Raw genomic sequence first — 23,955 nt, 5'->3', positions numbered from 1 at the left:
ACTGACCGATTGACCCTACTCTGCCCCCTTGTGGTCATTCTATATGCTCCACCCACAGTAAGCCCTCAATAAAAGCGAGTGACTGACCGATTGACCCTACTCTGCCCCCTTGTGGTCATTCTATATGCTCCGCCCACAGTAAGCCCTCAATAAAAGCGATCGACTGACCGATTGACCCTACTCTGCCCCCTTGTGGTCATTCTCTATGCTCCACCCACAGTAAGCCCTCAATAAAAGCGATCGACTGACCGATTGACCCTACTCTGCCCCCTTGTGGTCATTCTCTATGCTCCACCCCCAGTAAGCCCTCAATAAAAGCGATCGACTGACCGATTGACCCTACTCTGCCCTCTTGTGGTCATTCTATAGGCTCCGCCCACAGTAAACCCTCAATAAAAGCGATTGACTGACCGATTGACCCTACTCTGCCCCCTTGTGGTCATTCTATATGCTCCGCCCACAGTAAGCCCTCAATAAAAGCGATTGACTGACCGATTGACCCTATTCTGCCCCCTTGTGGTCATTCTATATGCTCTGCCCACAGTAAGCCCTCACTAAAAGCGATCGACTGACCGATTGACCCTACTCTGCCCCCTTGTGGTCATTCTATATGCTCCACCCACAGTAAGCCCTCAATAAAAGCAAGTGACTGACCGATTGACCCTACTCTGCCCCCTTGTGGTCATTCTATATGCTCCGCCCACAGTAAGCCCTCAATAAAAGCGATTGACTGACCGATTGACCCTACTCTGCCCCCTTGTGGTCATTCTCTATGCTCCGCCCCCAGTAAGCCCTCAATAAAAGCGATCGACTGACCGATTGACCCTACTCTGCCCTCTTGTGGTCATTCTCTATGCTCCGCCCACAGTAAGCCCTCAATAAAAGCGATTGACTGATCGACTGACCCTACTCTGCCCCCTTGTGGTCATTCTATATGCTTCTCACACAGTAAGCCCTCAATAAAAGCGATTGGCTGACCGATTGACCCTACTCTGCCCCCTTGTGGTCATTCTCTATGCTCCGCCCACAGTAAGCCCTTAATAAAAGCGAGTGACTGACCGATTGACCCTACTCTGCCCCCTTGTGGTCATTCTGTATGTTCTCACAAGCAATTGTTTTCCAAGGTAGGTGGAGAAGAGACACTGCCCTCTGGTGGACACTGTTTACGTTCTCATACACCCAACTGTACCCATTCTCCCTCCCGCATAAGGCTGTGAGCCCCATGCAGCATAGGAATTATGTACGGACTAATTGACCTGCACCCACCCCAGCGCTTAGAAGGATGTTCGACACAGAGTAAGCATTTAACAAGTATCATAAAACGAAACGAAAAAATCAATCGTACCTTTCCAAGGCAGGAGCTTCCGTCCGTGATCCCACTCTGCCCCCTGGTGGCCATCATTCGCATTCACAACCAATGAAATAAGGGCAGATCTCAGTCCAGCGAGAGTTGGTGGAATATTGCCTGACCAACTGCTTTAATCAGCTCCCACTTCCTACCACCTAAGTGAACTTGAATGCCCATTCGGGTGAAAAATCCCCACAGTCTAGTCCCTTGGCCAACAGTACCTTTTCGTATTATTCACATTCACAACCAATGAAATAAGGGCAGATCTCAGTCCAGCGAGAGGTGGTGGAATATTGCCTGACCAACTGCTTTAATCAGCTCCCACTTCCTACCACCTAAGTGAACTTGAATGCCCATTCGGGTGAAAAATCCCCACAGTCTAGTCCCTTGGCCAACAGTACCTTTTCGTATTATTCACATTCACAACCAATGAAATAAGGGCAGATCTCAGTCCAGCGAGAGGTGGTGGAATATTGCCTGACCAACTGCTTTAATCAGCTCCCACTTCCTACCACCTAAGTGAACTTGAATGCCCATTCGGGTGAAAAATCCCCACAGTCTAGTCCCTTGGCCAACAGTACCTTTTCGTTCTTGGATGAGGCCAGGGGAGGGGTGGAGTGGAGGGAGGGACCAGGGTCAGTTATTATTATTATTGGATCCAGGCAGGGCCTGGCCTCCTTGAGGGGCAGCACAACAGCAGTGATGTTGGCTGTCTTGGCCGTATGGGAGGGGCACCCCCTCCCTTCCCTTTCAGTTTCAACCCAGGAGTTCATCCCAGGCCCACGAGATGGGAAAAGCCCTCTCTTTGAGAAAATCCTGGATAGTATGACAACATGGGGGAATTGTGTGCTGGGACTTTTTTCCAGCAATTTCTTCCAATGTTTCACTTTTCAGGGAACATGTCTACCAACTCTGTTAGAGTGTACTCATCCAAGCACTTAGCGCTGCACTCTGCACACAGTAATTAATAAATACCATTGACTGATTGACTGATTGATTGAATCCCAGCTCAGTGACCCTTGGGAGAGGTGGTGGTGACTGGGGGCCCAGGTGAGTGGTGGTAGAAGTGACTACTGTGGGGGGAGAGAGGAAGGGGAGGGCAAAAGTGACCACAGAGCTACAGAGAAGGCGGCACGAGCAACTACGAGTGGGTGACAGGAGGAGGCAGCAAGAGTGATAACTGGTTGGGAGGAGGAAGGGAGGGAGAAGCAAGAGGGTCCATCACTGTTGGGGAGTGAATGGGCAGCAGGAGTTACCAATGGGGGAAGGGGATAGGCTCACCATTTACAACAGGAACTCCATGCTGGCTGGGTCCTTCTGAACCCAGGGCAACTGTAACCTTGGGGAAGGAACTCTTCCGCAGCCAATAGAAACTTTTATTGGGGATTCATTGGGAAGATTCCACTCCAGGCAGGAGAGGGGTTGGCTTTTGCAAAGGGAATAGCCCTTTAACCAGCTTGGAGAAGAATTCCTGGAGTCAGTATTCCAGATGACAGTCCAATGGCACATTACATGGGGTCCGCCCAATGCCTCATCCACTCCCACACTGGCCCACTCCACATCTCGGCCCTTCTCCATCGAGTGACAAAGAACAAGAAGGACGATGGCAGTGTTGCTGCTATTTAGCAAGCAGGAGAGCCCAAGGGATCAGGGGCCAGGCCCAGGCAGGAACTCCAGAACCTGGTCCGGGCTGAGCTCCACCAAGCCCCATGCTTGTGTTCAACCTGGCGGGGCCCTGGCTGAGCCCGGTGGGCCTGTCTGGCTCCTTCATGCCTTCTTGGAGTGGAGGAGCGGGGATGGAAAGTGGGGAGAGAAGGGAACATCCCCACTTCTCTCTGAAGTGTCTCTCCCCACTTCAGTCTATACTTCATGCTGCTGCCCGGATCATCTTTGTGCAGAAACGCTCTGGGCATGTTACTCCCCTCCTCAAAAATCTCCAGTGGCTACCAGTCAACCTACGCATCAGGCAAAAACTCCTCACTCTCGGCTTCAAGGCTGTCCATCACCTCGCCCCCTCCTACCTCACCTCCCTTCTTTCCTTCTCCAGCCCAGCCCGCACCCTCCGCTCCTCTGCCGCTAACCTCCTCAATGTGCCGCGTTCTCGCCTGTCTCACCGTCGACCCCCGGCCCACGTCCTCCCCCTGGCCTGGAATGCCCTCCCTCCGCACATCCGCAAAGCTAGCTTTCTTCCTCCCTTCAAAGCCCTATTGAGAGCTCACCTCCTCCAGGAGGCCTTCCCAGACTGAGCCCCCTCCTTCCTCTCCCCCTCCCCATCCCTCCCTGCCCTACCTCCTTCCGCTCCCCACAGCACCTGTATATATTTGTACAGATTTATTTCTCTATTTTACTTGTACATATTTACTATTCTATTTATTTTGTTAATGACGTGCCTCTAGCTTTACTTCTGTTTATTCGGATGACTTGACATCTGTCCACATGTTTTGTTTTGTTGTATGTCCCCCCAACTAGACTGTGAGCCCGTTGTCGGGTAGGAACCGTCATACTCTGTCCTAATCCTCCTCGACCTCTCAGCTGCCTTTGACACTGTGGACCACCCCCTTCTCCTCCACACGTTATCTGACCTTGGCTTCACAGACTCCGTCCTCTCCTGGTTCTCCTCTTATCTCTCCGGTCGTTCTTTCTCAGTCTCTTTTGCAGGCTCCTCCTCCCCCTCCCATCCTCTTACGGTGGGGGTTCCCCAAGGTTCAGTGCTTGGTCCCCTTCTGTTCTCAATCTACACTCACTCCCTTGGTGACCTCATTCGCTCCCACGGCTTCAACTATCATCTCTACGCTGATGACACCCAGATCTACATCTCTGCCCCTGCTCTCTCCCCCTCCCTCCAGGCTCGCATCTCCTCCTGCCTTCAGGACATCTCCATCTGGATGTCCGCCCGCCACCTAAAGCTCAACATGTCGAAGACTGAGCTCCTTGTCTTCCCTCCCAAACCTTGTCCTCTCCCTGACTTTCCCATCTCTGTTGACGGCACTACCATCCTTCCCGTCTCACAAGCCCGCAACCTTGGTGTCATCCTCGACTCCGCTCTCTCATTCACCCCTCACATCCAAGCCGTCACCAAAACCTGCCGGTCTCAGCTCCGCAACATTGCCAAGATCCGCCCTTTCCTCTCCATCCAAACCGCTACCCTGCTAATTCAAGCTCTCATCCTATCCCGTCTGGACTACTGCACTAGCCTTCTCTCTGATCTCCCATCCTCGTGTCTCTCTCCACTTCAATCCATACTTCATGCTGCTGCCCGGATTATCTTTGTCCAGAAACACTCTGGACATGTTACTCCCCTCCTCAAAAACCTCCAATGGCTACCGATCAATCTGCGCATCAGGCAGAAACTCCTCACCCTGGGCTTCAAGGCTGTCCATCACCTCGCCCCCTCCTACCTCACCTCCCTTCTCTCCTTCTACTGCCCAGCCCGCACCCTCCGCTCCTCCACCACTAATCTCCTCACTGTACCTCGCTCTCGCCTGTCCCGCCATCGACCCCCAGCCCACGTCATCCCCCGGGCCTGGAATGCCCTCCCTCTGCCCATCCGCCAAGCTAGCTCTCTTCCTCCCTTCAAGGCCCTGCTGAGAGCTCACCTCCTCCAGGAGGCCTTCCCAGACTGAGCCCCTTCTTTCCTCTCCCCCTCATCCCCTTCTCCATCCCCCCATCTTACCTCCTTCCCTTCCCCACAGCACCTGTATATATGTATATATGGTTGTACATATTTATTACTCTATTTATTTATTTATTTATTTATTTTACTTGTACATTTCTATCCTACTTATTTTATTTTGTTGGTATGTTTGGTTCTGTTCTCTGTCTCCCCCTTTTAGACTGTGAGCCCACTGTTGGGTAGGGACTGTCTCTATGTGATGCCAATTTGTACTTCCCAAGCGCTTAGTACAGTGCTCTGCACATAGTAAGCGCTCAATAAATACGATTGATTGATTGATTGATTGATTGTACTTCCCAAGTGCTTAGTACAGTGCTCTGCACACAGTAAGCACTCAATAAATACGATTGAATGAATGAATGAATGAACAACGGGAAGGAGGTGTCACTGGCTAAACAACTGGGGGAAGAGCCCCACATTGAAACAGTTCTTCCTCTCCAATGCACATCCACCAACGGGCACATAGGAAACTAACTCATGAGGGAAACTGGAAAGATTTTCCCCAGATTTGTTCTGGGCTGAAACAAGCCTGAGTGATGCCAGCCAGAAGACTGGTTTTCCTTCAGGAAACCCGATCAGCCGGTGGATTCAATTAAACGCTCTTAAGTGGTTTAGGGTCAAAATACCTGGGGATGGGGTTCTCTTCTTTGCTTCCTGCAAGCAACTAAAGCTCAAGGTCACTGTCTAATAATAAAGATAGAGGTATTTGTTGAATCCTTAGTACTTACTGTGTACTTTGTACTAAACACCCGGGTAGATACAAGATAATCGGTAGGATGTGGCACAGTGTAAGTATGAGGGAGTTCAGGTAGTGAATCCCCATTTTACAGATGAAGGGACTGAGGCACAAAGAGGTTAAGTGCCTTGCCCTAGATCCCACAACAGGTAAGTGGTGGAGGGTGAGCAAAACCCAGACCCTCTGACTTCCAAGTCTGTGCTCTTTCCATTAGGCCATACTGCTTGTCTGTCTACTCAGCCGTCCCCCACATGGGTCTGCCTGACTGCCTGGGGAAGGCTAACTTAACCTTAACACTTTCCTCCTTACCACAGTTAAATGCTTGTCTCTTGTTAACAGGGCCTTCCAACCACATGCGATTTCAACATGAAAAAGGAAAAAAGGCCAAATTAAAAATGCCAAAATATAGTTAGTTAAAAATATTTTAATTTATTAATCCCAGAAATCTGACCAACGTGTACAGTAAGAGGTTAATGGTCCAGTGAATAAAGTGCAAAATGAATCCAATCCACTAATGACGGGGAAATACGATTTTCTGATTCTTCAACGATGTTCTCCCCAACAAGGCACAGTCACTTCTTGCTTCTGTCCCCGTCACTCCAGTACTGTTCATTTTGCATTTCTGTGAGCCGAGAGATTGTGCGCTGAAATGCAAAGATCTCCTCTTCTCCAGTAAATATAGACAGTCCTGCGGCTGAGCCCTGGGGGAAATCAATCCAATGTTGGTCAGAAACACAGCCCTGGAGCCCTGCCCAGAAAAGTCGCAGAGCTTGCTTCCCCTCCCCAGAAAACTTGAAAAGAGAATGAGAGGAGTCAGGGGGTGGGCCCCAGCCTGGAAGAAAGGGAGACACCTCAAAGACTAATGGCCTCGGCCTGTCGGCCTGAAACCAAAACACTACAAGTCTTGGAAGTTTCAGCTCAAAATGACATTTGCCCGGTGGGAGGCCACCCCTGGGGGGGGAGGGAGAGAGAAGGGGTCAACCCAGCAGGGGGTGGGGAGTGGGCCCAGGCTCAACACTGGTTCACTTGGACTAACTACCATGTGGCTACTGTTCTGGGAAGGCTCAGGGGCCGGTTCTTGGGGAAGGCCCCTGAAGTCAGGGTGTAAGTGCACAGCAATAAAAACAGGTTGCTCAATGGACCCCACCTCACCCTGCCCTTCCCCCCTACACAGAATGTCTTCTGGGTCCAGGCCTCTGTAGCCCAGGCTTATGTGGCCCAGGCTGGTGGGCTCTGCTGGGGGGATGTGTAGAGGGATTGGAAGATTTTGTCTGTCTGTGAGCAGAGAGGTGGCCTCCATGCAGGGAGTTTGCAAACATCTTCTGGCCTTCACATACAGTCTCTCGTTCACATGATGGACCCCAGCCCCAATCCCCATCCTCCAGCTCTGCCCCCAGGCCCCTCCCCACCTCTCAGCCCCACCCTTCAGCCCCTCCTGAGGGTCCCCAGCCTCCAACCAACCCCATTCTCCAACTCCCCCAGCTCTGCCCCTCAACCCTCCTTTACTCAGAGCCACAGATGAGTCTTTTCTGTGGAGGAGTCTTTAAAGTCTCATAGCTAAAAAACAGCCACACATCCACTCATGGATGGTGGATGTGTGAAGCAGATAAACATTTTTTTTAAAGAGGATCAGCCCAATTCTGCCTGAGGGCTTGGGGGGGACAATGCTCACTCCCCACCAGCCAATGGGCAGAGGTAGTAGTGCCCTTATCAATCAACAATATTTATCGAACATTCACTCTGTGTAGAGCACAGTACAAATAGCTTGACATAGTACAACAGAGACTTTAGACATAATGATAATCCCTGCCCTCAAGGAGATTCCAATCTACCTTCACAGGCAACCTCTATCCCTTCTGCCCTCGTCAAGCAGTAGAACTGGTGGGCTTCATGTGACCACGATATTTTTTCCCAACTGACCAGTGCCTAATGATTGATCACTCTCTCAAGCCCTGGTGAAAGAAACCTTGTGTGGGTCAAGTCTCTCAGCATGAAATTGCACAGAGGCTGGCACTGTCGGGGGGTGGGGAGGGAGAAGAGGTGCCGCTAAAGGGAGGCCAGCCCATCCTGAGACTACAGCCACCTGGGGCCAGCTCTCCCTCTGCTCTGTGCAATCTCTTGTGTTTTATGGCAATTTAGATCCTGTATCTGGGGATGGTATCAAAGGGTGTGGAAGGGTTAGCCCTCAGTCAGACAAAGGACAAGAAATACCAGCCTTAGGAGGGATGGAGGAAGCGGGAAATCAACAGTTAAGTGTTTTCTGCATTCCTCCATTGGAAACATTGCTGCCATGATATCCAACAAAAACCCATCCTGTTTTTGATAATAAAAGGAAATTATGATAATGTCCCTTACCTGGCTCAGGCCCAAATCATCCATCAGTATTCTGCTTTGCTCCAAAGGACTGTCATGATGCTGATGCAGAAACAGGCTTGAGAGAGGAGTGGATGCAGAACAAATAATTCGCACCTGAAATGTGGGAGAGAAAAAAATTGCACAAAAGTCAAACAAAAAGTCTATTTCACTTTGTCACTTGCCTTGCTACGTCATAGCATTTTGGTCCCAATTTCCAGACTGGCATTTCTTCAACTTTATGGGAGAAGCGAAGGGAGGTGCTCACGCTCATGCTCATGCTGCAGCTCCCAGGAGCAGCCGCGCTCGTCCCTGCCCTCATCTATCAGCCCGCTGATTTGATCAGGATTCCCGCAGATCAGCCCAGGTGGCCCTTGGGACAGAAAGCTTCTGCTCCGCTGGCACAGCTCCAGCCGGCAGGCCCCTGCCTGGGGTCAGAACCAAGCCCAGAACTCCAGTCTCCAGCCTGCAAGAGCCAGGATGGAAATAACAACAGCCGTTCACTTCCTGGACCTTTGGGCCGGTATTTTGGAATGAAGTTTTGTTTATACTTGCACATGGTCCTGAAGACTCAGTTTTTGACCTGGTATACTCTGTCACTTTCTCCTACAGGCTCAGCAACAGTCTGATACTTAGACCTTATTATAGAAAAGATCGCAGGGAGGTAATTCAGCTCTAAACTTTGCTGAGAGGTACACTTTTTTAAAATTCAAAAACAGAGTTTAAAGGCTCCGGTTGCCTTTGGACAGTCTGAAAATGAAAACAGGGAATCTCCCATTCTTTCCATATGCTAAGTGGCTGATGTTTGTGCCTTGGTCAGCTCCCTGGAGGGTCAGCTTCCACCTCTAGGAGGGGATAGGACCTCGGCCACATTTCCCACAGCCTCTGCTTGCTTGCCTCTGTAGAGTCCTGCAGAGTCCTACAGACTCATGCCGAGCCTTGCACTTGGCCAGGCCTGCAGGGCCGGGCCTAGCTGATGTCTCAGTCTGGGGGTTGGGGAGAGAAGGTTCTGGGATTGTGTCCTAGGCCTTCCCAATGACAACCTTACACCTGCTCAGTATCCTCCAGTTTTCCAGGTGTGTTGGGCATTTTGGCCAGGCACCAACACGCCACTGCAAACTTTCAAGACACAGAGGTCCTTGCATTGGCCGGGAAGGCCAAAACTAGGCTAGAAGTTGATGGCTCTGCCTCAGATCGGAGCCTGACCAGAGCCTGTGGGAGGGGGAGGGTGGCACAGGAGGTGAAGGTCAGGCCTGCTTGCCGATGTGCCTTCAATTCTGGTATCAGTCTAACTCTTGCCCAGGAGAGAAAGGGGGCAGTGAATGAATGATCTAAAATGACATTTCTCTTTACTCTCACTACAAAATGTCCTTTCTGCCACAAAAAAGAGTTGGGAAGTCTGAGGAAACCTACCCTGCAATCAATTATTCTGGAACCCCTGATGATTTTCTGCTCAGTTTGGCTAAAACACTCACTCCACTGGGTAGCATTTGTGACTTCTTGGGCCTTTCTTTTTAAGCAAAAGAATTAAGTTGGTCGGGGCGTGTCAATCTTGCCCATCCCGCCAAGGTTGGTTTCCCAGGGGGCAGGAGGTCTGAGGGTCCCCCTGTCGCTATGTAGTGACCTGTTCAGGGGAATAGCTGACAGGCCCGCAGTGGCAGTGAGGGTGAGTGTAGAACAGCCGACGGACACTTCCATCGCCACATGTGCCAGCCCAGACGGATCCTGGGTCGCCGCCCCAGAGAGTGCCCACCTGAGCCAATGCTTATCCCCTTACCTTGAAATCATAGAAGGTGTCAATCAGAGTGATGAAGCGCCGGGCCTGGGTCCTCTTTGCCAAGGTAAACTGAGGTATGTTGCGAACAAACACTGTGTCGAAGTTCTTGGACAACTCCAAATAGTCACTGGCTCCCAGGGGCTGGAACATGAAAACATTCAGAGTCACAACAAAAATCCTCTCAACAGAGCCATCCCTTGGCATTGAGTGGGAGGATGTCTCTGAAGGAACTGACTTTGCTAACTCATCTGGAAAGTTTGATCATCATCATCATCATCATCATCAATCGTATTTATTGAGCGCTTACTGTGTGCAGAGCACTGTACTAAGCGCTTGGGAAGTACAAGTTGGCAACATATAGAGACAGTCCCTACCCAACAGTGGGCTCACAGTCTAAAAGTTCTGACACCTCGGAAACATTCAAATCCCGGTGCCTCAGAGAACAATGGGTCCAATCTGGCTCAGTATCCTCACTAAGCCAGACAAGTATGGCCATTTCCAAGCAGAGCAGTTCATGCAGCATTCTCTATCAATTCGTGGTATTTATTTAGTGCTTAATATGTGCAGAGCACTGTACCAAGCATTGGGAGAGTACAATAGAGTTGGTAGACAGATTCTCTGCCCATGAGGAGCTTACACACGTTAATATAAATAAATTATATATATGCACACATGTGCTGTGGGGCTGCAGGTGGGTGACTCAATCAATCAATTAATTAATGGTATTTATTGAGCCCTTACTACATTTAGAGTATTGTACTAAATGCTTGATAGACCCTAGACCCGACTTCATGATGGGTTCTGGTAGAACTTTTAACGAGGTTCCCTGGATCCCAACAGACCAGCCTAAAGAGTGTCCTGGGATGGTTTTCCAATTAAAACCAATGCAGTCATGATTCATAATTCACACCACATGACCTCAACGATGAACTACAAAGGAAGTAATTAAGGGACTTAAAACTACATAAAATCGAATCTGTTGCTTCAGAAGTCTTTTACGTGAACCCAGTTTTTTTATCGTAAAGGGCTGTTTTTATACATGCACATACACCCGCACACACGTATATACATAATTTATATGTACACACACATATATGCATGTCTGTGTGTGTGTATATTAACTACTAAGCAGAATACATTATATAAGGTGTTTTTTCCCTGGGGGCTTTGTCTGATTTTCATAAGATTTACACAACTCTGAAAACAATTCAGAAAAAATGCTCAGTCACGATCCTTTACTAAGCGGCATTCAAATATGTAGCTTTAACAATCATCAACAATAATACCACAATACTACAATAGTCCTATAATAATAATTGTATTTGCTAAGTGCTTACTATGGGCCAAGCGCTGGGGTAGATACAAGATCATCAGGTTGGACAGTTTCTCAATTCTACATGGGGAGCACAGTCTCAGGGGGAGGGAGAACAGATAATGAATCCCCATTTTACAGATGAGGAAAACTGAGGCCCAGAAGAGTTAAGTGCCTTGCCCAAGGTCACACAAGAGGCAAGCGGCAGAGCTAGGATTAGAACCCAGATCCTCTGATTCCCAGGGGTGTGCTCTTTCCCCAAGGCCATGAGGTTCCTCCTACCACCAGTGGACCACCTCTAGTCATGCTGGAGCCCAGGTTGGCTGGACAACTGGCCGGACAGCAAGCCTCCTGGCCCAGGGCCCAGGAGACGGCAGCCTGTGAGTGGGCACTGGGTGGAGTCATGGTCCACGAATTAGGCTTTTCGAAAGCTCTTCCGCAGTGGAGGCATCCTCAAATCTACCAATTGCCACACACAGGGTCTATGGGGATTTATTTATCAGATGATTCTGGGAGCTGAATTGGGCAGGCCGCGGGGAACCAACGGCCTCACTCTCCCACAACCTAGAGAGACAAGAGTTAGAGGAAAAAAACCCACAGTCTCTCCTGACTTTTGCATTCCCTTTAGAAGCCAGCTAATTTTATTATATAATAATGATGGCATTTATTAAGCGCTTACTATGTGCAAAGCACTGTTCTAAGCGCTGGAATAATGAATGTGATGCCCTGTTCTGAAACCAGACTTACAATTCTGAATTCAGAAAGCCTGCTCTAAGAATAATTAAGGTGTTTATTTTGGGGGTGTTAAATGGCACGTCAGTTACTGACATCCTTTACAGTATTTCATTCAAGACTCAAGCAGTAGGGTCTAATGCCAATTCTTCTTTAAGAGAATGATGGCATTCTTCAGCCTGCTGTTGGAGCAATGAATAATAATAATGGTGGCATTTTCTAAGCGCTTACTATGTGCAAAGCACTGTTCTAAGTGCTGAGGAGGATACAAAGTGATCAGGTTGTCCCATGTGGGGCTCAGGCTTAATCCCCATTTTACAGATGAGGTCTCTGAGGCACAGAGAAGTTAAGTGACTTGCCCAAGGTCACGCAGCTGACAAGCAGTGGAGCCGAGATGAGAACCCATGACCTCTGACTCCCAAGCCCGTGTTCTTCCACTGAGCCACGCTGCTTCCCAAGAAATTTAATAGTTTTTTATGTGGCTGGTTATCTAAGATATATAATGAAACAGGTACAGTGAAAATCCTCACACTTGATAGTTCGTGCATAGTCTCCTGTTACTTCAACCCTTCTCAGTTCCATGGAAAGCTGAGGTAACCTTAAAAAGCTTGAAAACTAGAATAAGTTTGCAAAGAGAAATTTGCTATTGTTCACTCTGTGAGCACAAACGGGCTTGTTCACAGCACAGTCACCAGAGCAAACTTTCCAGAACAAAGAGCCCCCAGGTGCCACATTTGGAAGCCTGGGGTGAAGTGGAGCCACTGTAGATTTTTGTCCTTAACTGGGATGCCAGGAGTCAGGATTTTATCGGCGCGGCACTAACATGTGATGCATTAGCTCTGCCACAAGGCTGCCCCTTGCCCTGCCACAAGCGGTTAACTTTATTGTTCTTTGTTCCTCTGCCTGGTTAATGCATGTGCGGCTCCCATCAGCTCGACTCAAGGAGGGCGGTGATTACCATGAGCTCTCCGGAGAGCTCACCGTTCTACGGGTTACCCTTTTCCTGTTCCCATTAGAGATTCCTGGTAGTGATACAATGATAGCTCTTCATTTCACAAGAGCCTACAGCATCCTATTTGTTTACCCAGAAACGACCATTCCACATGTCTTAAAGAGAAGTAGCTTTTAATGGACAAGAAAATGCTTTCTATGAGTTGGAATGAAAACTCTCTTTCAAAACAAAGTGAAAACAGGAAATTAATTGATGTCAAAACCTGGATTCACAAATGAAAAGACCGATTCAAAAGTAGTGCTCAAACTAAGGCATTATCAAAGCTGAGAGTGTCGCCAGTAGGTAACAGACTTGCGGTTTACAGATGGCTGGGGGTCCAGGCAGTGTGGGGAAACCACACTCCCACCACTGCCCAGGGCCCCCATCTCTCTAGGCCTTGGCCAGGGCCACCAGACGACCACTGACTGAAAAAATTCTCTTGGGCCCTGAAGCAAGTTAGAACCTGCATGCCTGAGAGTGCAAGGAATCAGCATTGCTAGAATGAGGATGAGAATGGGGATAAAGATGAGTATGTCACTGTCTCCCAGGGACCTCAGGACCAAAAAACTGTGTGAGGAAACTGATTCTCAGGCTAGTGTTGTGCACGGTGCCCCGTGCACTCTCTTGTTCCTGCCAGTCATGTTCCTGCTGGGACATTACTAGATTGAGAGAAGACAAAGGGAAAGGGAGAGAGAAGAAGGCCTGGAGCCAAAAAAAAAGGCAGAATGAAAAAATGAAGGGACAAGAAGAGGGCCAAGAAAATGGAAGAGAAAAATGCAGAGAGGAACAAGGAATAAGCAGTACTTATTAAGGACCTACTGTTGGCAGAGCACCGTACTAAATGCTCCAACAGAATAGACAGGTGGAAACAAAAGAGGAGCATCAAGTGACAGAGGAAAAAGCACACTTACAGAAAACCAAGAAAGAAAATGGGCCAGCCGAGGAGAAAGGGAGAAGAAGTTCCTCTTCTCCAGAAGCTGGGTGAAGATGGCTGTTTTCTCCAAGGATCCCGAAGCCCGGAGGCTCTGGGGAGGATTCTTTATTACTTGGAACACCAACAGAGGGCAGTATTTGCTAGGTGGAAATAGGAAGGGAGCCAAGGAGAAAGTTTGGAGGTAGGCAAAACAGATTTAGAAGTTTATTAAAAACAGAAACCAAGTCAGCTTTTAGACTCTCAGGTGCTTTTCTGGTGGGTTCCATGTCTTATGAACTTTTCCCTGGAACTCGATGGGCCAGTCGGGACACAACAACCTGGAGCTGGTCAGGCCAGGGAGCAGGCAGTAAAACTCCAAGACTCGGGACTACTTTCTAACCCTCTCCCACATGGGTTTTCTGTCCTAGACAGCCATTACAATGGGGAAGGGAGGGGTGATCCACCTCACCCTTCCCGCTAACTCTTCTTGTCGCTACCCACCTTGCACCTCTCCATCCCGAGCCTATCCAAATCTCTCTTGAACCTCATTAAAATTTCAGCTTGGTCCTCTTTCTGTAGGAATTAATCCTATTTCAGCTCAATATGTATAAAAGTATTTCTTCTACTTTGTTTTGAACCTGCCACTTTCCATCTCCAGTGGGAGCCCCTCATCTTGGTGGTGAGGGTTTACTGAACTCCTGTCTCACAAGCCTGTAACCCTGGCACCACTCTCCTACTACAACCCAACCCACACACTTCGATCCTCTAATGCTCACCTTCTCACACACTGTGCCTCAATCTCATCTATCTTGTCTATCTCGCTGCCAAACCCTCGCCCATGTCCTGCCTCTGGTCTGGAATGCCCTTCCTCCTCAAATCCAACAGACAATTACTCTCCCCCCATTCAAGGCCTTATTGAAGGCACATCTCCTCCAGGAGGCCTTCACTAAGTCCCCCCTTTCCTCTTCTCCAACTCCCTTCTGTGTCACCCTGACTTGCTCCCCTTTCCAGCCCCACAGCACTTATGTACATATCTGTAATTTATTTATTTATACTACTGTCTGTCTCCCCACCAAGACTGTAAGCTCACTGTGGGCAGGGAATGCGTCTGTTGATTGTGTTGTACTCTCCCAAGTGCTTAGTTCAGTGCTCTGCACACAGTAAGTGCTCAATAAATATGACAATGATGGAAAGTATGAATCCTTGACTTCTCATTTTTTCATTTATTTTTTTTTTAGTGGAATTTATTAAGCGCATACTACATGCAAAGCACTGTTCTAAGCGCTGGTGAGGTTACAAGGTGATCATGTTGTCCCACGGGGGGCTCACAGTCTTAATCCCCATTGTCCCCATTGTACAGATGAGGTAACTGAGGCACAGAGAAGTTGTGACTTTCCCAAGGTCACACAGCTGACAAACGGCAGAGGTGGGATTTGAACCCATGACCTCTGACTCCAAAGGCCACGCTCTTTCCACTGAGCCACGCTGCTTCTCATTCAACCCACATATTTAATCCTTCACTAAATCCTGTCAGTTCGACCTTCACATCACTAAAATCCACCCTTTTCTGTCTATCCAAACTGCTACCATGCTAATCCAGTCATTTATCCTATGCCACCTTGATTACTCTATCAGTCTCCTCGCTGCCTTCCCAACTTCCTGTCTCTCCGCACTCCAGTCCATACTTCGCTCTACTGCCCAGATCCTTTTTCTACTTTCACACCATGTTTCCCCATTCCTCAAGAACCTCCAGTCGTTGCCCATCCACCTCCACATAAAACAAAAACTCCTCACCATTGGCTTCAAAGCCTTCAATCACCTTGCCTCCTCCTCCATCACCTCGCTACTCTCCTACTAATGATGGCATTTATTAAGCGCATACTATGTGCAAAGCACTGTTCTAAGTGCTGGGGAGGTTACAAGGTAATCAGATTGTCCCACGGGGGGCTCACAGTCTTAATCCCCATTTTACAGATGAGATAACAGGCACAGAGAAGTTAAGTGACTTGCCCGAAGTCACACAGCTGACAATTTGGTGGAGCTGCGATTTGAACCCATGACCTCTTACTCCAAAGCCCATGTGCTCTTTCCACTGAGCCACGCTGCTTCTCCAACTGAATACAACCCAGCCAACATGTGAGCCCATTGTTGGGTAGGGACCGTTTCTATATGTTGCTGATTTGTACTTCCCAAGCTCTTAGTACAATGTTCTGCATACAGTAAGCACTCAATAAATACGATTGAATGAATGAATGAACCCTTCGCTCCTCTAATGCTAGTCTTCTCACTGTTCCTCAACCCCATCCACAATAATAACTCACTCATGTCCTGCCACTGACCTGAAACACCCTCCCTCCTCAAATCCGACAATTACTCTCCTCCCCTTCAAAGTCTTATTGAAGGCACATTTCCTCCAGGAGGCCTTCCCTGACTAAGACTCCCTTTCCTCTTCTCCCACTGCCTTCTGCATCGTCCTGACTTGCTCCCTTCATTCATCCCCCATCCCAGCCCCACAGCAATTATGTACATATCTGTAATTTATTTATATTAATGTATGTTTCCCCCATGTAGACTTTACGCTCATTGTGGGCAGGGTGTGTGTCTGCTTACTGTTGTACTGTACTCTCTCAAGCACTTAGTACAGTGCTCTGCACAAAGTAAACACTCAATAAATGACAATGAATGAATGACCTCCCCCAAAGCTTTATTGAAGGCATGTCTCCTCCAAGAGGCCTTCCCTGACTAAGTTCTCTTTTTCTTTCCTTCAACTCCCTTTTGCATCCCCTGACTTGCTCCCTTCATTCATACCCTCTCCGAACCCCACAGAACTTATGTACATACTTATTTACGTATACTGATGTCTGTCTCCGGCTCTAGACAGTAAGCTAACTGGGGGCAGGGAATGTGTCTGTTATATTGTACTCTCCCAAGTGTTTAGTACAGTGCTCTGCACACAGTAGCACTCAGTAAATACGAGTGACTACCTGACTCTCCATATCCTTTCCAACTTTGTGGTGTCCAGTCACATCTCCTCTGAGCCTTCACCTTGCCAGACCTAAGACTCCTCATCTTTTCAGTCCATGTCCCAGAGAAGCTGTCCCATGTCCTAAACATCCTGATCCCCTTTAGCTCTACTCTGCCCTGACTAAAATGCAGCACCAGGACAGCCAGCAGTATTGCAGTGACGGACAGATCAGGATTTTTAAAAGTGGAAAAGCAATGTCTGTTTCATATTTTTCTGTCCTTTCCAATGACATCCTCTGCTTGGTAGGCACCTGTGTCCAGCGAACTCCTTCCTGAGTGGGGCTTGGCCTAAGGAGTTTGAATTATTTGCTCAGAGGCACAATACCATAACAAGAAGCAGCATGACCTAGTGGATAGAGCATAGACCTGGGAGTCGAAGGTCCTGGGTTCTAATCCCAGCTCTGCCACTTGTCTGCTGTGTAGCCTTTGTCAAGTCACTTTACTCCTCTGGTCCTCAGTTACCTTATCTGTAAAATGGGGATTAAGACAAGGAGCCCCATGTGGAACACGGACTGTGTCCAACCTGATTAGCTTTCTATCTACCCTAGCACTTAGTACAGTGCAAAATACCACTTAAAAAAAAGCCCACCAGTCCCTTTCCCTTGCATTTTTCTTGGAATCTGCCCTAATCCACCCAGACTCAGGCCACTGGGAGAGCTCAGCGGTGTCCATAAATGAGGAAACTTCACAGCCGCACCCCCCCCCCCAACTCGGTGATGACACCCCAAGGATTAGGTCAAGGGGGCCTGTTCAGGGGCCTACGGCCACTCTGAGTTTCCTGGCTGTGCCAGATTCCCACCTGACCATGCACAGACTTGTGGTCCCAGCCTCCATGACTCCCACGGCCAGTGGGGTGCAGGCTCTCCTGACTGACTCCACACTGTTTCTCCTCTAGTAAGTTACGTTCAGGTAAGTGTTCATTGATCCAAACTTGATTCTATATCGGGTGCTGAAGTAAGATTAACCTTAAGGTTCTATTTACCTGTGCTAAGTGCTGTGGCAGATATAAGATAATCATATAGGGCCCATCCCTATCCCCACATGGGACTCACATCTAAGAGGGAGGGACAACAGGGATTTTAGAAGCAGCAGCGGCAGCAACATCTCTCTGCTTCCTCAGAGTAAATGAGGTAGTTCACTGTTGTGGCTCCAAAGTCCCTTGGGGGAGATAAGGAAGCTACTGTGTCATCTTTAGTAGGTGCAAGGAGAGACTACCTTTCCCTCCTCCAGATGAACAAGGAGCTCCTGCTGAGCCACTGGCCTGGCTCAAGGTGTGGTGTGTACCCCCACCACCCCGTGCTGCGGCCTGGTGTCAGATCCCTCCTGAGGAGGTTGGGACTCACATCCCTTGGTGGGATGAAATCATGAGCATCTCAAGGTTTCCTTCTTGGGGAACTGTCAGTGCAATCCAGGGAGAATCCTAGAGTCTTCAGGCCTCTATGTGGCTGTTTAGTCCCCTGCAGCAGTGTGGGCCCCAATACAGCACCTCCAAGCCCCTTGAGTGGACTGGAGGAGTTAATGCTCTGCCCAGGTCTTGGCACAGGAGAAAGAGCTGAACAAATACAGTTATCATTATTATTCATTCTCTGCATGGCCAGATGGAAACACTAGGTGGATTTTCCCTGCCCTGGAAGGGTTTTCACTCTCAGTTTTGGGGAACACTCCTCCCTACTCCGGAGAAGCAGCTCACCTGGTCCCCCAGTCCCCCGGTCCCCCAGCCCTCTGGCCACCCCGCTTCCTGGCTCCCTAGCCTGCCTGTGTGGCCCCCATCTCTTCCAAGGCAGACTGTGGTGGGACCATTAATCCAGGACTTAAACAAAACAGCATAAATAATTCTAGCAGCGTTTCCTCCAAATGCGTTCCTGCCCTAGCAGGTGAATCTTCGCTCCAACCTCCAGAGAGAGCTCACTGTCTGTGGAAATGAGCCTCTCCTCTCTGGAGATTTTTGTGAATCCACTTGGGCTATTTCGGTCGCCCTTTTCAATTGGACCCAGGTTGAGAGGAAATACCAAGGATGAAGACCCCCGAGAAAAAGCCAGTGAGCCTCCCCTGGACCGGGTACTCACTCTGTCGCAGAGCTCTTCAAATGTGCAGTCTGCCACAGTCCCACAGGCTCTATTCAGCCTCAGCTCTCTGCCGTGCACTTTCAGAATCCTTGGTCTGGTTACTATGGGAACATGAACAAAGACTCAATCTTGTCTGGATAATTACTATAAAATTCATCTCTTACAGATAGGAAATGCATAGCTTGATGAATAATAGCACATGATTCAACACATAAATTAGACAAAATGCTGATACAATGACTGCCACTTGAGTGTGGCATCAACCCATATACAGCAATGGAACTTATTAATTGGTCAGTGGAGATTGGCCATTGTGTTCTAAATGTATTCTCTTTCAAGAGAAATTAACTTACGTACAATCATTTTGTTTCTGAGCCAGCTCATCAAACAACTTATCCATGACAGCCTCCACATCAGCTTCACTTGTGCTACAGTGAAAAGAATAATAGAATATGAAATTAATAACACTTGAAGCCAACATCAAACAGCTGCCTGAGTCCGCTTAGCTTTTTGCCCATAAAAAGGGAGAACAGGATGTTATGCTCTAAATACAAACATTAGATTTAGAATACACTTAAAAGCAGAGAATATTAACTCTCAGGTAGATGATTCTGCCTTATTTGCATACACTGAAAGACTTCTGTGCTTCTGGCTGTTTCTAGTAATGAGGCAATACAGGCAGAGTAAATCCATTAATACCATGTGTACACAATGAGAAAAAAAGGCTCCTGGCTCTCTCTTGCATGCAAACTAAGAGCAAATAGACAAGGCAGTCAGGGATCCAGAGAAATGGCCTTTGAAATCTGCACTGAAAAGGTACCGAGTGAAATGAAATATTGAAGCTGCTTTTGGAAAAATTCAAGTCACCTGACTGGCCATGCTGATCAAACATTTCCAAAACTAAATTGCTAGCACGGAATATGGATCTGATTGATCTACACATTATTATCAACATTATTATTATCATATTATTAATGAGGACAATAATAATACTCTTTCAGAATGCTCAGAAGAGATAAATGAGAGGCCACATAGTTTCTCTCAAAAATTTCCTGGCTGAAAATCCAAGAAGACTTTCAGCTTGTTGGGTAGGGACCTTCTTTATATGTTCCCGACTTGTACTTCCCCAAGCACTTAGTACAGTGCTCTGCACACAGTAAGCGCTCAATAAATATGATTGAATGAATGAATGCAGTTTGAATTATGCTCCTGGCAGCTGACCCCTCACCAAAACATTTACGCTCAAATTTGAAGGCCCTTAATATTCCACTGATCTCAAGTTTTTAAATGAGAGGCTGCTACGCCTTTTTCTCTCTCACTTTTTAAGGAGGAGAGGCTCTACCCTCTAGACTGCAAGCTCATTGTGGGCAGGAAAACTGTCTACCAATTCTGATATATTGTACACTCCCAAGCACTTTGAACAGTGTTCTGCACCCAGTATACGCTCAATAAATACAATTAATTCCCTCACACACATGTGCATACTCAAGACCTAGGCCCCAAGTCAACAGTGCGTTACATATGGGACTTTCAGATGGTACTGCAACATTACTTCAAATTTGAACACACTGGCTTTCCAATGGGCTTTGTTTTTACATAGCAAATCAATCCTTGCAAGGTGTACAAAGCAATTCCACTTAACCCCAGGGCCCCTCCCAATACTGACCATGATCATTTCCAATTCCAGGCAGGAGTCTTCCAATCTCCTGAAACTAGAGCTCTACAAAGGTGTACAAGTTCATTCCCCCCTGCTGGGTTTCCACCACAATCAATCAATCAATCAATCAATCGTATTTATTGAGCACTTACTATGTGCAGAGCACTGTACTAAGCGCTTGGGAAGTACAAATACTTCCCAACACATAGAGACAGTCCCTACCCAACAGTGGGCTCACAGTCTAAAAGGGGGAGACAGAGAACAGAACCAAACATACCAACAAAATAAAATAAATAGGATAGAAATGTACAAGTAAAATAAATAAATAAATAAATAAATAAATAAATAGAGTAATAAATATGTACAACCATATATACATATATACAGGTGCTGTGGGGTAGGGAAGGAGGTAAGATGGGGGGATGGAGAGGGGGACGAGGGGGAGAGGAAGGAAGGGGCTCAGTCTGGGAAGGCCTCCTGGAGGAGGTGAGCTCTCAGCAGGGCCTTGAAGGGAGGAAGAGAGCTAGCTTGGCGGAGGGGCAGAGGGAGGGCATTCCAGGCCCGGGGGATGACGTGGGCCGGGGGTCGACGGCGGGACAGGCGAGAACGAGGTACAGTGAGGAGATTAGCGGTGGAGGAGAGGAGGTTGCGGGCTGGGCAGTAGAAGGAGAGAAGGGAGGTGAGGTAGGAGGGGGCGAGGTGATGGACAGCCTTGAAGCCCAGGGTGAGGAGTTTCTGCCTGATGCGCAGATTGATTGGTAGCCACTGGAGATTTTTGAGGAAAAAATTAAAATCTTGAGGAACTGGTCAATTGCTGAGGAAATTCAACATATTTCATTTTCCTAATGATGATGGCTAGAAACAGGTTCTGAGAAGTTATTCCTTAAAACATGTTTTGAAATGGATAGCTTTGTTTGCGTGAAAATGTAATTTGATTTAAAGAAAGCCCTGCAACAGTAATGATATTTAAGTGGAATAATGTGAAATAAAGTGACAATGCAGACAGAGTGATTACAGAGTCTGCAAACAACTCTAAAGGTATAAAGAAATCAAACAATACAGTACAAACGTTAATCACCAAGAGCAAGAGTCAAGTACATGCTTTATGCTTAGGCAGATTTGCCCAGGTTCTTCTTAAGAATATGTTTGGAAATAACTTCACAAGAGAAAGGCCAATCCATTTGCTTTGGCAAAATTCCTGTGATTTTTAAGAAGATTCACCTTATCCTTCAGGAGGGTGATATAATTTTCAATTACATTTTAAAGCTATCTGATCTGCAACCAGTTTCCCTTGAAAGTTCTTAAAATACAATTCTGCCCTTAAGAAATCCCATGAACTCCAAGAGACTTTCCCCAAGTAATTCCCCTGGTCAGATCCTCCCATATAGCTGCCCTTAGACATTATGTGCTTACTGCTTTATTTATTCCATTGATTCATTCAATTCTTGCTTACTTTTGTCATTATGATAAAATGTCTTGTTCTTATTGTATGTCTACAATCTGTGTTTGCCTGTCTTCCCACATTGGTTCCTTGATGGCAGGAATTATGTTTTGTTTCACATGTACTCTTTCAAATGTTTAGTACAGGGCTCTCCATTCAATCAATAATCACCAGTCAATGACTGACTACACCTTTTACTGCATGCCCCCAAGTGATTGGAAAGGTACAAATGAGAAACAGAGCTGGCTCCTGATACCAAAGAGTTTACAGTCTAACAGGGGAGACTGATAGACATTCAAAAATAAAGCTGGAAAAAGAAACACTGCAACAGCTGCTGAGAGCAGAGATATGGAAGGAAAACTCAATAAATAAATCAGAGTATGGTACTATTATGTCAAGACCCTGCAGTAATGCTAAAGCTAAGCCAATAAAAACAAGTGTCAAGGGCAGCTGTTAGGCAGGTATAATCTGGGAAGGTGAAGTTTCACTGGGAAAGACTGCCTGAAGGAGGTTGAACGAGAGAAGATGCTCTTAAAGAAACAAGAAACTGGCCTTTAGGTTTCTTCTAGTAGACTTTGGACAAGTGGGTGACAGTTTCCGCTAGTTTTAAATAAGGAACAAATAGTGTAACTTTGCAATGGAAAGGTTCAACCTCTGCCTAAGTTAGACAGACCTCTCCTCTCCTCGTTCATTCATTCATTCAATTCAATCATATTTATTGAATGCTTACTGTGTGCACAGCACTGTACTAAGCACTTGGGAAGTACAGGTCGGCAACATATAGAGACGGTCCCTACCTAACAACGGGCTCACAGACAACAAAACATGTAAACAGGTGTCAAAACCATCAGAATAAATCAAATAATAGCTATCCTCGTGCAGCTCCTCCTCTAGCCTGTTACTTTCCCCTTCTTCTTCCTGTTCATTTCCTTCCTAATTTCTTTTTTCACTTTGTCTATGTTTATTGCTTATGGTTTCCAGGCAAGCATTCTTTTCATTGTTTGTCTGAGTCATTTTCCTGCTGCTTTAGCTCTGCTTGAGCTCTGTTTATGCACCCTTAACAATTCTATCTCCCTCCCACCCCAACCATCAGGAATGATTTAGGACTAGCTCTACCCGGGCCAGAGTTTCTCTAACACTCAGCTGGCTCTTGAGCTGGTTGGTCAATCAGTTCTCTCTCTCTACCCCACGCCCCCACTTCCCCCTCATTCTTCCTTTTGGGATCATCCCTCTTTCCTCCTCCGACATTTTTCTTATGGATTCTCTTACTTTGTTCACACAAATCGACTTCTTTCCTATTAGCCAGCCTCCTTTGCTTTCTCTCTGGACTGGGCACTTCCTCTAGAGGGAGGGCCCTGAAACACCACTGCTTGGGCTCAGAAGGCACCATCAGGCAGAAAATCTAGACCTGGAAGGCCCACATGTAGTGCTGGATTTAGTGGGAAGCCAAACAGACTCATTTCCCATGTCCACACCACACTGTACCTGGGGCCTTTAAACACCATTCTAAGTGACTGCACAGTATCAGTTAAATCTCTCAAAGGAAAAACAGAAGAGAAGGACTTACACTACTGTGAGAAAGAATATAAGAATATATCTTTGATAAAACACAGGGCATGCCACAGTTATTCTGCGTTGGCCATGACATCAAATCTATTTTTGAGACAATCTTTAACAAGGAAAGTGACTGGAAAGAACAAAGCACTGGGACCAATAGCAACCGAGAAGGATACAGTTAATAAACAGTTGTACCAAATCTTTCCAAAATAATTGGCTTGGCTGAAACACAGCATAGGTGGCTAAAAATAATGATCCCAATTCTTCCCCTGTGCACAGGAGAACTGACTAACCCGATACCGCTAAAGTAGCCTTTTGGAGACATGTGTTTGGGTGTGGCTTACTTGAGAAAGTCAACAATGTAGAGGGAAAAAGT

At 47.4% G+C, this 23,955-nt stretch overlaps 1 protein-coding gene across 1 annotated transcript in view; it reads right to left on the bottom strand.

The window, feature by feature from the left end:
* Positions 1-6,163: 6,163 nt before the first annotated feature.
* The window catches only part of AFG1L (AFG1 like ATPase), a 77,197-nt gene continuing 59,405 nt past the window's right edge, over positions 6,164-23,955 (bottom strand). Inside the window, 5 exon segments of the mRNA XM_038761165.1 lie at positions 6,164-6,458; positions 8,113-8,226; positions 9,887-10,027; positions 18,925-19,025; positions 19,282-19,352. Coding sequence (XP_038617093.1) covers positions 6,330-6,458; positions 8,113-8,226; positions 9,887-10,027; positions 18,925-19,025; positions 19,282-19,352 — 556 coding nt within the window. The 3' untranslated portion in view covers positions 6,164-6,329.

The sequence above is a fragment of the Tachyglossus aculeatus genome, chromosome 19 (assembly GCF_015852505.1).
Source record: "Tachyglossus aculeatus isolate mTacAcu1 chromosome 19, mTacAcu1.pri, whole genome shotgun sequence".
NCBI classification, from domain to species: Eukaryota; Metazoa; Chordata; class Mammalia; order Monotremata; family Tachyglossidae; genus Tachyglossus; species Tachyglossus aculeatus.
Note: the sequence above shows the minus strand (reverse complement) of the source record. Positions and strands in the feature narration are given on the sequence as shown.